The 17,147-nt window shown below is 43.8% G+C and overlaps 1 protein-coding gene across 1 annotated transcript in view; it reads left to right on the top strand.

The window, feature by feature from the left end:
* Nucleotides 1–16,580, top strand: part of TNFAIP8L3 (TNF alpha induced protein 8 like 3) — a 45,411-nt gene extending 28,831 nt beyond the window's left edge. The window contains exon 2 of the mRNA XM_053955233.1: nt 13,595–16,580. Coding sequence (XP_053811208.1) covers nt 13,595–14,157 — 563 coding nt within the window. The 3' untranslated portion in view covers nt 14,158–16,580. The remainder of the gene's footprint in view (nt 1–13,594) is intronic.
* The last annotated feature ends 567 nt before the right edge of the window (nt 16,581–17,147 follow it).

The raw sequence follows: 17,147 nt of genomic DNA, 5'->3' as shown, positions 1-17,147 counted from the left end.
TCTCATTCTTTTCTCTGATCTTCTCACAGCCTTCCCTAGGGTCTGGGGAAGTTGTGCCTGCTGCTCTCTGTGGCCAGAGACCTGCTGCCACAGTGTGTCCTCAGGCAGGACTAAGAAATGCAAGATTAATTCTCTAGGAAAGAACAATTTGCCAAGTCCTACAAAGCAGCAAGAAGAAAGTAAGCAGTATTTTCCTTCAGGTGGCTGCTGGTTTATCTGAGAAAGTTCCACAAGGTGTTCCGTCTTTTAATACCATGTCAATTCCAGGAGAGATAACATGGATCCAAACCCACCTTTGGAAACTTTCTAGGTCAGCCTCGAGAAGCTGCCTATGCTTAAAATGGCTCCAGAAGGAGCAGTAACAGGCCAGGGCCTCTGCTTCTTCAGCAGGTACCACAGATACTCTAAAAATCCATGCTGGAGATCAAGAAAGGGCTGCATTGACCAAAGTCCCTTCAGAAGTGTCAGTTGTTTGGGTGGAATGAGTTCCTGCTGGTGAGCCCAGCGTTCCCTCAGGGCCGTGGGACTCTGTTGTTCCATGCCCAGAGCCAAAGGCAGCAGCTCTGCTGGCAGCTGGAGCAGCCAGATGATAGCAGCGTGGGGGCTGAGCTGCATTGCTTTCTCTTAGCCAGATTCAGATTCAGATTTCTCTGGGCCAGATTCAGTTCTTGTGGAGCCTCTCTCCAGAGCCAATGTCACTGCTGCACTCAGAGGTTCCACTCTGCACTGCCCACTGGATGCTCTCTGTACACGTGTAGGCATCGTCACAAATCAGCCCAGTGCCTGTGTACTCTGAGATTCACAGAATTCAAACCATGAGGGATGGCACATTCTGTTATCTGTGTTTGTTGTTGAGGCTTGTCCTGTCAGGCTTTTCTGTAGGTAATGCAAAGGCAGTGATTTATGGTTTTCTCCTATGCAAATTCAATCCTGACTCCTTGGAGCTGCAGTGTTATGTAACGAGGATACATGTGCATACATATATATATATATATATATATAAACCCCACACAGCACATTGCTGTTACTCACATGCCTCAGAATAATGAAACAGACCTTCTAAGAACTGTCTTGACCATGTCAGCACTTTTCCAGCATCTTTCCCATTTCTGCTTTCCTGAAATAAAGAGTTGTACTCCAAGTGAACTTCAGCACCATGGGTGGTTACAGCCACTGCTGTTACAGTGTTATTAGAGACTGATGACAGCAAAAGCATCCCTGTTATCAGTGTTTCCCTCCTGGCATGATGTGCTTTGCAATGTGTATACACACAATGAACAAGGTAAAAGCACAAAACCAGATTATCTTCATGAGTGTTTATCCTCTGCAGGAGCTCTGGCTGTCAGGTGTTATTTATGCTGCGTGGGTCAGTTACCTCACTGTGAAGATACTGATGCTTAGCAGTTTACTTTAAACCCATAACAAGGAAACCATCACCAGTTGTCAAGTTTCTCCTCCTTTTTTTTTTTTTTTTTCCCAGTATAAATTCAGGATTTTTTCTTTCATTGGTGTGCAACATTAAGACATGATAAGTTTTGGCAGATAATATTCATGCAGATTTTGAACCAAGGAGGAACAGAATTGACCTTCAATTCTACCTTCCCATGTTTTCTGTCCTTCCAAAGGAAGGAACCTTTTGCTTGTACTGTAAGGCTCAGCTTTCATTAGCCCAGACTAAGTTTTCCACAGTGGTCATTCCTTGTGGCAGGATTGCAGAGGACAAGTGTGGAGAATACAGCAGGTGGTCTGGTTCATGTGGAATAGATAGATATATTATCCTGTGTCCTTTTTTCCACAAGGATGGAATTCATCACATATTCATTCCTAGTGTTTTGTGCATCTTGATCAGATGCTTGACCTGACACTGTAGACAAGCAGTGTGGAGCAGATCACACAAAGGGTATATTAAAGTCCAAATCAGACTTCATTTTAAAGGAAAACAAGGTTATAGATCACATCTGAGGCATAAGGCAACGTGTTCCTACCAATAAATCCCCAATCAGATGCAAAAAACTTGTAAAAGATGGAGGGTGTGATGAATCCCAGCTGCATTGACCAGCATTAATTTTTCCTTTGTTCATGAGTTTTCTGTTCAGAATCTGGGTTGGCTATCTCCCCAGCAACTAATCTTTCTCTAGGGACAGGGGGAAAATAAACAAAAAAAAAAAAAAGGAAAATAAAGTTACTCAAGGATTCTGCACAGCCTAATGTTCTGCAACCATAAAAATGTCTTTCCTTCTCTTTTGAATAACCAGGCAAACAGTAAAGCATTGTTCAAAATAATAAGTAAATGGAGACTCTTCTAGTTTTGTTCTCTTTGGGGAACAACACTAAACAGCAAACTCTTCTTCTTAGTCACATCTTCTGTCCTTTCAGTTTCAGCTTTGCTGTTGCTAACAAATACTTTACAAGCACTTTTAGAAAGAAAACAAAGCATTGGTTTCACCCTGCATCGAGGATATTGACACATTGAGGTCAGATTTTCCTGTAAAGGTGTGCAGAGCTCCAGTGCTCATATGTGGGCAGCTGTTTCAGTATAGCACAGGCTTAATCTCCTCTGTTGAAGAAGGGGGAAAATGCCTAAACTACAAGGAAAAGGAATTTACTCATTTGCTTGTCAGCAAGGAGAAGCCAGTGACATTTAAGAATAAATTTTCTCTTTTAAACTGTAACATTTCTAGCTCATTTATAACTATACCATTGAACTAACTCACTGTAGGTGGATTCTGCAATATCAGTCCTGGTGGTTATAATCAAACAGCAAACAGGGCTTGTTTCAGCAAGGCCACGGTGGGATTGTCTGTTAGAAGTCTGTAAGGAAATTGTTAAAAAAAAAAAAAAAACCTTCACATGAGTTAAAAGAAACCAGAGCAGGCATCATTCAGAAACTGATATTATCAGCAGCTCTTGCTCAGAAAGGAAAGGTACCCTTAGGTCTTTTATGAACTTGCATAAGCAACATTCCCATCGGGTATTGTGCTGGGCTCATAAAGCTGCAGCACAATCAACAACCAATTGGGGCTAGAGGGAACAAAACTGCTTCAAGGATCAGTGGAACCCTCCCTCCCACGCTGGAGCTCAGGTCTGCACCTGAAACCTGCTGTAAGTGCAACAGTTCAACACCTGGCTCAGAAATGCTGGTGCTCTCCACCCTGCAGTGGGACACAGCACTGGGGCAGAGGGAGCAAGGGATGCTCTGAAAGGCATGAGGAGAGTCCTTGCAGTGGGAGCCATGAATTAATCCAGAGCATCTTCTTTACCCCAAAAGACTTCACAAGTTGCATCAACTCTTCCAAATCTGGTTAAGTCCTTTTTTACCTCCTGCACAATCTCAGAATAGGAGCTAAAATTTTGGACTGCAGTCGGTGATAAATTAGATGTATTTACAACTCCAGGCCTTTGCATTCATGGAGGGAGTGAAAACTGTTATAAATACAGAGACAAGTGCACCCACATACCTCATAAGTAAAGACTCCGTGGCATAGATAATATCACTAAGGGGAGGGGTCAGAGAACTATTTCTTTAGTAATAGACACACACATCTGCAGAGCCTCTTCTAGCAATAGGTTTGGGTTGGGGTTTTCAGTTTGGTTAAAGGGTTGTGTTTGTTTTGTTGAGGGGGAGGGTTGGGGTTCGTTTTTTTGGTTTGGTTTTTTTTTTTTTTTGTTTGTTTAATCTGTTAAGGAACATCAGTCCATCATAAGATAAGCCTCACTTGAAGCTCCCTTATGCCCATACCAGGCTCTCATGTTGGAGCAGGTTTGACATCCTTTGTTTGTTTAGTGACACTCACATCACAACCCTACCCTTCCAGCTGTAAGACAGCACAGCTGTGCCTCTCTGTGCACTGTCAAACAGCAGCTCCAAATGGGACCCTCATCTTCCAGAGCTGTGAGAACTAATCAACAGCTTAAAAAAAAAATTTGCTGTCAGACATTTCTTGCCATTATTGTCCTCTTCACCTTCCCCTCATTTGATTTTGTTCTCTGGTATAAACAGAGTTTGGAAGCATGGCTGGAATTAAATGTGGAAATTAACAGCTCCTCTGGCCTTTTTATTTGGGGACCAACAGTATGTTTTTCCAGCTGCCCCTGGTATTTGACATTGGATTATTTCCCTTCCATCCATCACCTTCTTAATTCAAAACCAAGTGGTCAAGCAACCAAATACCAAATTAGGAAGACAATAGCACACAGTGTCCATAAAAAAGTATCTCCCTCTTTTGCCAGATACACAGATGCCATTAACTCATATCAAGCTTCAACAGCCTGTCTTTCCCCTGCACTCCCCTTGGCCTCTTCCCATTTCCACACACCCTACAGGTGTTACCCAGCCCAGCCAGCTCACACTGGCTCAGTGCTTGGAGCACTGCAAGCTGAGAAGACACAGTGCTGTTGTCAGGGGTTTTGCCTGTTTTTAAAACCAAAAGCACACAAGCAGAGTGAATTACAGCTGTGTTTCTCACACCCCAAAGAGCCTGCCTGTCCCACAGAGGGGAGCAGATGAGCAGTGTGTCTGGGATAGCTCTGCAGGGGTGGAGCTGCTGCCCCATCCTCTCCCTCTGGACATGGCACAGCTCAGCTCACACAGCCACTTGGTCAGCAGCAGCTGGACACCTGCTGCAGCTGCATCCTGGTGTGTCTTCTTTGGAGTTTATTCACCTTGACCTGGTTTAGCAGAAATACTTCCCCCTTCTCATGTTCTTTCAGCCTCGCATTAAGCTACAGAGAAATGCCATCTCAGTTTCACAGCATCTTCAGACCAGCTACCCTTGGGGTCCCAATTGCTTGCTTTCTCATGGAATTTTGTACATCCCTAGAGCATAGATGTGGTTATTTTTCATGCCATTCTTAATATATTAGAGTCAAAAATAGAATTATTCTATGTAAAAGGCAAGGACATTTTATCTCCGGAGAAAGAGCAGTGTAGTGCAACAGCAAGCAATTTGAAGGCACAAAAATAAACCCTCAACATTTTCTTCCTAAGAGGATGAGAAATGGGTGGGGAAAAAATAGCAATTGGTGAAGCAGTACCCAGTAGCTTGTTTCATAGCTGTACTTTAACTATTTAAAGCACACAGATTGCACAGAGGCCATGTTTAATATTTAGGGCTGATATTGATGGGCCTTGCTTTACTAACAGCATATTATTTTGTTCCTACTGGGAACAACCAGCTCCTGCATGCTAAAGAGACTTCTTTGGAAGGGATAGAAAGCATTTGAGCTGCAGAAGCACAGGGAAATCTGACCCTGCCCTTAACCAGGAGTGGTGCCTGTGGTAAGTGCCAAGCACCAAGCCCACAAAAGCACAGATGCCTCCACAGCCTTCCTCTCTCCCTCACCCTGCCAGAGGAGAGGATAAAAGAATACATGAAAACCATGCACACCCTCATCAAAAATTCAAGTCATCCATGAAACTGGACTGAAAGCCCCCAAGACCTGTGCATGTTCAAACAGCTTTTCAAGTTTCTGTTCAGAACAAATCAATCCGATTGGAATCACTGCAAGCAAGTTCTACAGATCATTGACAAAGAGAAGCTGCTACAAAAATTGCATCTGGATAAAACAGGACAGCTGCAAGATCTTCAAAGGTTTCACACGACTTTTAAGTCTCTGTGACAAACAATACTTTGGCAAGAAAATCCTTTCTTTCCTGGATAATTGTTACCTTAGTGTGGAAGAACATGATGGTTGAATCCTTTCAAAGAAGCCTACAAGTCTTCATTCCTTAACAAGATAATTGTTTATCATTCATTACATGCCTGATATTCCCCAAGAGCCTCTGTCCCTTCTAAGCAATAAACAACCCCTTAGCACATATCAAAGAACTCATTACAATCCTGTTGTGAAAATTACATGGCCAGACATTAAAACAAGCATAATTTTCCTATAGAGATAATAATTATTTGACTAATTGGGTATTTTTGCCACACAGTCCCCATGATAGCTTCTTTTTTCCCTGCTGTGTCTTCTAGAAAGGACAGTGTAATAAATGTGGTAATTGTGGGAAAAGCAAAGGACATGAAACACAAAATGTTTCAGAGGCTGAAGTTAATTTCTTCAATAGTTCCTGCCCAAGATTTTCTAGAGAGCTTATATTGGGGAAAAAAAAAACTTCACAGACATTTTGAAGGTCAAAAACTCCTGGCCAATTAAAGATGTCCCTGAGTGCCACCAAGGCATGGGCTGCTGGGGTTGGTGAGCTATCCATGCTTAAATAAGATCTGGCTGTATTGTTTTGGGTATGCCACCTCTTTGGTCAAAGGAAGTCTTTTAGAGTAAAACTAGCATTTTAAAAAGCCCCACATGAATATAGTCAGAAACACCTGTCTCAAAACAAGAACAGGATCAATAGATTGTTGCAAGGGTTAGTAACCAATCTTCCCTTGTCAAAACTCTGCTGTCAGTGGGGAACCTTTTTGTCTGGCAGTGTCAGGCAGAGCTAAACAAGCTTTTTCTGGGACAGGGGTGTTCACTCTTTGCACTGTATTTTGACATGAACATAAACTGACATCAAAAGACTTTAAACCTGTTTATAAAATACAGTGGTCAGTTTATCAAAACCTCTTTTAGTTGTATAGCAAAGCTTAGAAACCCAAACAACCTGGTATTTTACTATCACTCCTGGCAGACAGAATATAACTCCTGAGCAGTTCATTTAAGAGCAAAGCCTTGCTCACACTCTGGGTGTACCTCAGGGTGCTGTGCAAGCTCTGCATCGCTCACACTCACTGCCAGCTGCCAGGACCTAACCAGGTGTGTTTGCTGCCTTGGCAGAGCTTCCCCTGTGCTGCAAAATACAAGGTGCAAAGTTGAAAATGAACTCTTGAAAGTCACCCTACACAGCTGCCATTCCCTGAGCCACAGCCTGGTTTAGGCTTTGGTTCTGATTTACATTAGCAGGTTAATAAAATTAAAAGCTTTAGTGGCCACTTTCTGAGAGGTGTCTGCTGCTTGCATGTGCCCAGCTGGTCCCTGGCAGGCTGGGCCAGGGCTGGGCCCTGACCAAAGCAGCTGCTGCCTGGTCCAGCCCTTTGGTTTGTGGGACACAGTGGCAGAGATGATCCCCAGTGAGCCCCTTTGGCAGGGAGTGGCTTCCTCTCCCACAAGCTGGATGCGAGTTTGCAGGATATGACCAAGCACAGTGTGTCATTTGTAATGCCAAACAGCAGCCATACAAACTCCCAGCGTGGTGTCAGCTGGGCCATATATTCAAGGGAGTGCCTGGGAGGGTTTCCACCCTGTGAGCCAGGCTCAGCTATGGGACAGTGCTGTCACCCACACACCGCTTGCCAGCTACTGCTTTCAGACCCAGGAGAGCAGCACAGCAGTGCAGTTCAGTTCCCAGCCAGCTACCAGGGGCAGCAGGAGCAAAACTCAGCCAGACCCTTTTTTGGCAACTCCATCAGAGCTGGTGGAAACTGCAGCTGAACTCCTCTCCCCTGGACAGGCTCCTGGAGGCATTACCCAGAGGACAGCAGTCTATCCACTCACTCTGCACTGCTCTTCTCTTTACAGAAGGGCCCCCCCAGCCTTCCACCACCTCCTCCAGGTATTGAAAGGCAACTCCAGTATGTAGCAGCAATAGAGTACTAGAAAAGTAAATGCCAGATACAAATCAGCAGCAGAAGTAAGACTGTCCATTGGAATCTCCAGTCCCCAGGTTCCCAGACAGAGCTGTTTTTGTGGCATAGTTACTGCTCATCTACAGCACTGAAAGGAAAAATGGTCTTTTTTTCCATTCAGTCATATTTCCTCTGTACAGGGCTGTTGCTGCCATTTCCAGCATGTCTAAGTTCTGCTTTCAGACATTTGGGTACTGGTACATTCTCCCAGGATCATATAATTATCAGTCTGTAATCTCCTGCTCCACTGCGGATATGAGCAACCCTTTTATGCTCACAGTAACAATTTAGAAGTGTTAAAGTTTGAGCACTGGGCCCCTGGTGCTTACACGTGTTTAAATTGGCCCTCCCTGAAAGCTGATGTATTCCATCTGCTCTATTGGATTTCTTGGCTTAAAGTTACTGGAAACACTGAATGTTTCTTCTGCAGTGATCCTGTAGCTGTCCAAGAGTAATACACACACTCAGAGCTCGTGCCTGGGCTGCTCAGGACTAAAACACTTCACTACAAGTGGCTTTAGTAGACTTTTTTTCCTGTCTGCTTTTAGAGCTACATTGAAATCCTAAATCCTGCAGCTGACATTTCTAATCAATCCTATAACATGTAAGTAAGACTTGATGGATAAATAAAACACACATTTGCAGCTCATTTCCTCTAACCTTTTGCCTGAATTATGGAAATTAACTAGATTTTTTTGTATTTATGTCAAGAAAAGGAGCCATTACAGGAAAATCTTTAGATTATAAAGAAACAGTAAATTATCAACACCAGCAGCAGCACTGGATTAACCATTCAGATATCCACTGCAAGAGTTTTACAGTCCAACTGCCTCATTGCCATTCCCAGACTTCCAGGCTCAGGGGCAGGTATATCACTAAGTTAAAGTACACAGATGCATTCAAACTGAGTCACACAAGTCACTAAACCAGCACATTTCTATAACAGCTTTCACAACCCAGCTCCCTCACACTGTAGCAGACTCTGAGAGTGTGCCTGGCCCTTGGCTTGGTCCATCTCCCACGAGCCTGAGCAAATGCTAGCAGCTGGAGGGATGCCCACATTTCCAGCAGCACTGCTGACTTCTTGAAGCTGACTCCTTTTGCTGCAGAAGCTGCATTTTAAAAGTGAAGATTCAGGAGTATTAAAAATATTTCAGCCTCTTCATCATCTTTACCTTCTAATGCATTTCTATCTTGTTCAGTTAAGATTCAGCCCTTTGCTTACTTCCAGTACATCTGGAGCACAGATGCAGGGAACCTTTTCTGCTTCCCATCGCCTCCCATTCCTGCCAAGCTGCAGGAACTCTCTTCAGACCTGCAGCCTCTTCATGATTTCAGCTCAGACCTTTAATTTAAAACAGCTCAACTCACCTCTCCAGGATGCTCTCAAGCCTACTCAGTAGCTCCACCACGTGCACTCCTTGGCTGGAAAACACAACCACCCTGACTGCTTTGAGCTGGGGTTACACCCAGTGTAGTGGAAAATCAGGCAGAGCTCCATGTGTGTCTCACTTTGGAGCAGGTGAAGCCAATGGCTGAGGTAAGTGATTGCCCAGGACAAGCTGCACCAGGCACTGGGGTAACAGCTCTCAGTGTCAGGTGAAATTCCAGCCAGCTTGCTGATGCAATTAAAAATGCACTGGACAACCTCCAGAGAAACCCTTTGATCAACTCCTCCTCTCTCCATTTTTGTGGTGAAGCCACACTCTCTCCAGAGTTCACTTCAACTCAGCTTTCAGCCATTAGCCAGGGGAGAAAATATCCTGGCTGCAAAATGGTATCATGGCTTTGACTAAGTGGCTAACTGGGGGGGAAATGGATTCATTGTTCAGGAGGCTGGTTTCCATATCCCCATAATTGCTTCCAGCAAATGTTGACCATTCTCCCTCCTCACCATAGTGGAAGCATCTTCTGGTTGACTGCATTTGCCGTGTATTTTGTACAGAGCAGCTGAATGCAGATTTACATAAAAATAGTATTGCTGAGCATTTAGTTCTGACCATTTTGTACTTGGTACAGCCATCTGCAATCAAAATGTTTGGAGAATATTACAGATGTTCTTGCATGTTAGTCTCAAAAACTCCTAAAATATAAAACTCTTACATCCACTCTCTAGAGTTGCCAAACTTTTTCTGCACTTCTGTTATTAAGCAACTCTGTTATTAAGCAATCGTGTTATTAAGTTTAGTGGATGTGAGACATCTTTGTCATGTTCAGCACTGCATGCCAGGAGCTGGGTGCTCACTGCTGGGGAGTGGTGTCCTGCCCTGTCCATGGGACTCCCTGGACACAGGGAGCCTCTCCCCATCCTCCTGCCCACAGCTGGGCACTCGCCACCCTTCCGTGGGCACCACACAGGGGAAACACAGGGCTGGAGAGCTGCACTTCCAGAAGGATAGAAGATTGCTGTAGGATCAATCCCACCACAAGGAGCTTTTTAAACAGCTTTTATCATACGCAGCCCTCTAGATGACAGAGACAAGGTGAGAGCAGATCTGAAGCAGAACTGGCCCTTTCTTTAGTAAAAACTAAGATGTCAGATTTTCTATAATGGAAGCTAATCACTACCCAACAAAGCAGTGTGCTTGGAGGGTGGTTTTTCATTTTTAGCCTTGGTGAAATGTTCCTGAAAGCTAATAGCAACTATAATGTCGTTGCTGATTTGTTTTGCTGTATGAAAGAAAGCAGAAAATAGAATTGCTGTATGTAGGAGGTGAAGATGTATTTTGTGTAGTGAGCAATGTGCTGCAGTAAGAAAAGGCTGCCACGGTAAACATGCTGTCCCCACGAAAGCCTGAATGTAATCATGTGGCTAACCACTTGTGATCTTTGAAAGGCAAGGCGTCACCTGGGTGTCTGAGCACAGTGTGATTTTGGAGGCAGGAATCCAAACAATCAATCCAAACAGCTTCTCTCCCTCTCCAGCAGATGCTGCTGCAAAAGCTGCACACCCTGAATCGAAGCAAAGCGAGCACAGCCCTGTGTGAGCAGCCCCCACGCCGCTGTCTGGATGCACAAGTGGGCTGCTGGCTGCCTCCTTGCCATCCCACCCATCGTCTGAGCCCAGCAGCAGGAGCTCGGGCAGTGCAGGCCATGCCAGGGCCCGGGCAGGAGCTCCCTGGGCCAGGTGGATGCTGCCCTTCCCCTCCTCCGGAGCTTGGCAGCAGCTCCTGACGTGGGGCAGGGACCGTGGCAGCAGCTGCAGCTTCTGTGTCCAACAGACACCACAGTGCACAACAACCTGTGTCCCACCAGGCTCTGCTGTGCCCACTGGAACCTCTTCTGCCTGCTATAGCTGAATGGGATAAAGCACATGGCAGCCACGGTGCTGAAACCCATTGCCAGCTCCTAGAGATTGTGCAGTACAGAGAGCAGCACACGTCCTGGAGGGAGCCAGGGGAAAGGAGCTTGCCCAAAGGATTTGGGTCTGCCTGGTTTCTGAGGGCACGGCTGGGAGGCTGCAGATGCCAGGAGAACAAAGTGGGGAGGGAGCCACAGCAGCAATGCAATAATACATTTCTTTATTTTACTTCTAGAAAGATGAGGAGGAGCTCAGTCTCATGCTATTAAATAGTAGATCCCACACTTGGGACTCACTGTGGAAAAGCATTCCAGCCTTAATATTGAGTTAAACTTGGCCTGATGGTTTCCAGCTGTGCTGCCTTTTCACAGCCTGCACCTTTCACTGGGAGCTGTGGTATCATTGTCTGAGCTACCAAACCCAAGGGTGTCCCGGGAAGAGTCCCATGTTTGAAGGTCACACTGCCCAGTTTTGTGGGTAAGAGACAGAACTTTGGACACATGAACATACATCATACTTTATTTTCTGTGCCAGACAACTCTCCCTTCTGAAAAGTTCATTAGAAGATTTATGTGCTAATTTAAAATCCAGCTTTGTCTCAGAGATCACATAGGGGGGAGGGAAGCTGCACGTGTCTGTATTTAAGGTGCTGGTGGCTCTGCTGGTCCCCAGGGTGTGGGATGGGGATGGGATGTTTCGCTCACCCCAACTGCTGGCTTTGCTTCGAGCCACAGAATTGCAGCAGCTCTGCAGAGCTGTCCCTGCAGCAGAGCCAGGCACAAAGGATTCAGCTGGGCTCTCACTGGGCAAAGGGACATGAGGCTGAAGTGTCGTGAACTTCAGTAAAATTAATATCCTAAAAATCTACTGCAAGTATTTTCAGTTTTTGATCAAACCAGGTGCTGATCAACTACATCCACTTGATTAATAGCAAGCACTCACTACAGAAACAGACACTAACAATCTACCATTTCAGTGTGTCAAATGCACATAATTACTCATCACGGATACTATTTATATGCCCACGTACTGCTAAGTGAAAGAATGCTTTCATCCTGGTTTTATCATTTCTAGATTAAATCACAGTTTTTTCCTATTTCCTCCAGACAGCAGCTCAGCCCCACAATTTTCTCTCCAAATGACAGGCAATTCTTTTAAGCACATTGAATTATTTTTTCCAGGTGGTGGTTCAGTTGAAATTAAATGTTACTCTTTAACATTGCTCAACGGTACAGCTGTGGCACACAAAGATGACAACTTTAGTATTCCAGCCAACTTGAAAATCAGAATTAAAAAGAGGCCTTTAAATTCAGTGTTACTCACTCCAAGTGAGCACTGGCAGCCAGCAGCCCTTTTTCCTGGCGTGAGGGTGTAAGGAGCACAGGGAAGTGACAACACTCGTGTGCTGAAGGCTGGAAAGGGCCTTGGAGCTCACTCCACCAGCGTAAGGACTCACTCAGGCCCCACAATCAAATAAGTACTGGAAGATTTGATTTTTATTGTCATTTTTAATCTCTTAGTGGTTTGATTTCCCAGCAGCTGGTGAAGGACACGGTTACCTCCATCCCCCTGGGAGCAGCCAAGGCTCTGGTGTCCTGTGAGCAGAGCGAGGTCCCCAGCTGGCAGGGACACACGGGCACCTCCTCTGCAGGAGCACAGACTGAGGGGAGGTGTGAGGAAAAGGCAAGGAAGGTGTCTGGGAACAGAGAGGCCACTCTGGCATCACTCAGAGCTCACTGGCTGTCCTCCCCACATACACACCCTCTTCACCACCTGGCTACGGTGACAACGTGCCCTTTGGTCCAACAGAGGCTTTGCTGTCCCAGTATTAACCTGGGCAGTTATTTCATAGCCATATTTCCTTTGCTTTGTCCACAGAAGATCGGTTAGAAGCCAACATTAATGTGAAGAACAGAGGAAGGTCAAATTAATCTCGACCAAGAATTACAGAAGTTCATGAGATAAAGCCCAGCAGTAGCCATGTGTTCAGGTGCTCTGCTGAGTGAAATGTGCAGATATGAGTAAAAGACAAAAAATACAAAATATTTGTTTGATAAATGTAGAGTAAATAGCTCAGATATTTTTGTCTGTCAAGAACTGCATACACTGAGGCACCAACATTTTATAAAAATCACATTCTATAATTTTGCAAACTGATAACAAAAGGGCAAGGCATTGATACTACAGATTAAGGCACATTAAATCCATTCTTGTGAATCTGCTTAGCCTTACCATGGAACAACAGTGCCTCCCAATGACCAGAGTGTAACTCTGAAGGTTCATATATTGCTTGTCTCTGATACTTCATGTATTATTTCAACCACAACATCTCAGCAGATCTCTCTGCCAAGAAAGCTTTCATACTGAACTACAAAATTAAATTACTATCACAGAATCAGCATATATATCCCCTGCCAGAACATTCTGTCCTTTTTTTGTAAGCAAAAGCCCTCAGTGGCTGCAAGACCTGAAACATGGGTGTGTGGAACCCCAAGGATACCTGGCAATAGCGTGTTGGGAATGATCCTGCAGTTGTGACTGTTCTGGTCAGTCACACATCAGACACAAGGCGTCAGTTTAGCATCCAGGTACTACTTTTCTTAACTGATTGCAAAAATAATTCACCAAATAAAATTAACATTTCCCCTTTTTTTCTTCCCCAAACCAGGTCCCGATTATTTCAGCTCCAAGAATCTTGCACTGCAAGCCCAGAAAAAGATCCTGAGTAAAATGGCAACCAAAACCATGGCTAACATGCTAATCGATGACACAAGCAGTGAAATCTTCGATGAGCTGTACAAAGTAACAAAGGAACACACCAGAAACAAAAAGGAAGCCCATAAAATCATGAAAGACCTGATCAAAGTGGCCATAAAAATTGGGATCCTCTATCGAAATAATCAGTTCAACCAGGAAGAGCTGGAGATCGTAGACAAGTTCAGGAAGAAGCTGAACCAAACCGCCATGACAATCGTCAGCTTCTACGAGGTGGAATACACTTTTGACAGGAACGTGCTGGCAGAACTGCTGAACGAGTGCAAAGAGCTCGTGCACGAACTCGTAGGGCGGCACCTGACAGCGCGGTCCCACGGGCGCATCAACCACGTCTTCAACCACTTTGCGGATGTGGAGTTTCTGTCTGCCCTGTACAGCCTGGACGGGGATTGCCGGCCGTACCTCAAAAAGATCTGCAACGGCATCAACAAACTGCTCGATGAGAAGGTTCTTTGAAACTGCACTCAAAGGCAAGAACCCAACCAAAAACTTCTCTCTAGAACTGGCCACCCTTCCTAAGCCATGGTAGGCAAGCAAGCTTCCTTCCCATCAGTCTTACTACAGTCCCCTGCAGGGTCCAGAAGGTGCTCACCAGGCTCATGATGAAGTGGAAAACTTAAATCAGAAAGCTATCAGTTTTACTGTTTTGTTCAGATAATTCAGTCTTTTTCAAGGAGCAGAGTGAACAAGGCTGCTGATATATATTGTTCAGACACAAATTGCTATTCACCATGATATCTCTAGCTTTGTGTTCAAGGCTGACCATGTGAACAGAAAGTAAAATCAGATGCATGGCCATGTAAAAATAGACTGATGAAGGCAAGAGCCTTCATTTACCCCCAAGGCCCTTGGTGCATATATTTTTATTATTTCCAGGCTAACTGAAAAGGCTTTGACAGAAAGTAGGGCTGTAATGGATTCAGTTCACTCCTTGCAAAAGGATTAGGAATCAATATGAGAAAACATCTCTGATTTTACATGGTATATAAATCTAATAAGAGAGTAACAAATCATACAAATTGAAGCAGGAGAAAATATGAAGAACTGCTCTGTGAAGCAACAGTCTCATCAGTTAAGTTTTATACCTGCTAACAACAGAGAGGAGGTTTCATTTTAATTTGAAAAGCAGCTCAGTGGTTCAAGCTCAAAGGCAGATAAAGTAGTACAGCAGTTCCCCTGCTCTCAGGGCTTGTCTATTGGGTAACAGCAGGTGAGTTCAGACTGAAGGTTGTGCTGCTCTTACTGTTCTGCCTGACAGAACAAAGTACTCTTTGTGAAGATTTTGAAATTGCCCTTGTGAGGAGCAGCACACCTGAGACACCAACATTTACATCCCTGATCCTCAAAATATTCAGCCTAGATAATGCTCTTGGTTCAATGTACCCATGACAGTTGTGCCTACAGTAAATCAGAGGTGGGGTACAAAGGAACCCCATCCCCAATTCGTGCAGTGCCTCCAAGTGTAGCATGTCCACAGTTGTCAAAACAGAACAGCCTTATGACTCTGGTGAGTTTCTGGAGTGAGTTTTTGTTCAGAATGTTTTCAGTGAAACAAGATATAGTGATGTCTTCAAACTGAAAACATTTTGCCAAGAAAGAGTGGGTTTTGTACAGTCGTGGTTGGACACGGGGTGTGGAAGAAGAGTGGATGATCTGGCTGCCACTTGCAGAACCTGGGTAGGTGGAGACTGATCCAGAGTGAAAAACACATGTTCAGAAATCTCTCCTCTCCTTGTCCTCTCCATTTTATCCTCCAGACTCATCTCTATCTCCTGACACTGCAGTATCAGGAACCCTCTCCTTTCAGCTGACACAGAGAGCAGACAGTGCCATCATCTGGGGGTAATACCTTCCATATCATGTATGCTGTAATAGAGAGATGCATGTATCTGAAAGTTGACTAAGACAAGAAATATATTTGAAAGCCATTCCTCTCTAAGGGAAGCTTACAAGTTGATCACTCATTACTTCAGGATAAGGAAAAAAGCCCATGTTTCTCATTTAAATAAATTCTTGAATACTATGGTATTAAGAGAAAACTGTTCAAAATTCTTATTATGCCTGTCTTTCCTCACCCCAGAATAACTATATTTTATCTCTTGCAACAACAGTTTTTACTGTCATACCTTCATACAGTTGAGAATACACACGCACCCAGGTCATATACTCACTTGGGTTGTCCTAGATGGATTTTTACCTGTTCCCAGGAGAACTCATTTGAAGCACAGTAAAAATTAAAGACATTGGTAGAAGAGTTTTTAATGGTATAAATTTCCCCCTGTATTTCCTTTAACCATTAGAAGTAGATTTAATCTTAATGAAGATGGACAACTCCTTTGCAACACAGAAATGAAACAGCAACATTTGGGGTTGCAAGTTCAGCCATTGCAGAGCCATATTTACATGCATCATTACCTGCATTTCTTCCAGGCATGTACTTGTCAACTGATGCTTTTGAACTGTATTTCTTGTATCCAATGCTCCTGTCCCAGTGCACATGTCAGACTTTGTGTGTTTCATTTGTGGCAAACAAATTTAAGTTCTTCTTTTAAGGCCAGAAAAAGATTATTCAAGATGTTTAAAGGAAAGGGATATCCTGTATTTGTGACTTTTTGTGTGTTTCAAGTATCAATATTCAGATTCTGGTATTTTAAACACACCAGCTGAACATCTGTTGTTTTATTTAAAAATAATCTGAGTAGCCTTAAGGAAAGATATGTTTTCAAGTATTTCTCATACTTGCATATCCTGTATATTCATTGTTTACTTTTGTACTTGTAGCTTGGTATGAACATTGGTAAAATATGGGCAATGTTCAGGTCACCTTAAATATATTATGTATTATCACATTTGTGGATTAAAAATGTGTGATTACTGCCCTTTTTGTTTCCTTTTGATTTATTTATCCTACCACCTCTATTGTATCACAAGCACATGTCAGCAGCAAAGAGCAGGTACCACAAAATCTCACACTTCCAAGGACCTACTTGCAAGTTTCCCATTATATATTCAGCCCAGTTTAGCTTGATGTGATTTAAGGTAGATAGAAGACCTATTCCTGACAGATTTCACAGCCCTGTCCTAAACATGGAGATGCTGGAACCTACCAGAACATTTTAACAGGAAACATTTACTCTCATGTCCTTATTCCCAGAAAAGGCAAACTGTTTCAGCTGAAAGAGCTCAGGATTTGCAAACAACTCACATGGCAATTATACTGAAAGCAGTGAAATACTGGCACAGAGATAACTGACAACTACCTTAAAATCAAAGTTTAAAGCAATCTCCTTAAGTGGTGCTTTGAGCCTTCCTGCTGGTAAAACATTTCTGTCAGGTTAATTTTATTAATCATATCATGGCAGGACACAATATTCTTTGCTTCATCACTGCCAACTTTATTATATAAAGACAAGAATGCTAATGTTTAAGAAACTCTCGTGGGAGTG

Source organism: Vidua chalybeata, chromosome 13 (genome assembly GCF_026979565.1).
Source record: "Vidua chalybeata isolate OUT-0048 chromosome 13, bVidCha1 merged haplotype, whole genome shotgun sequence".
Lineage (NCBI taxonomy): Eukaryota > Metazoa > Chordata > Aves > Passeriformes > Viduidae > Vidua > Vidua chalybeata.
This window is presented reverse-complemented; position numbering and strand designations above follow the sequence as displayed.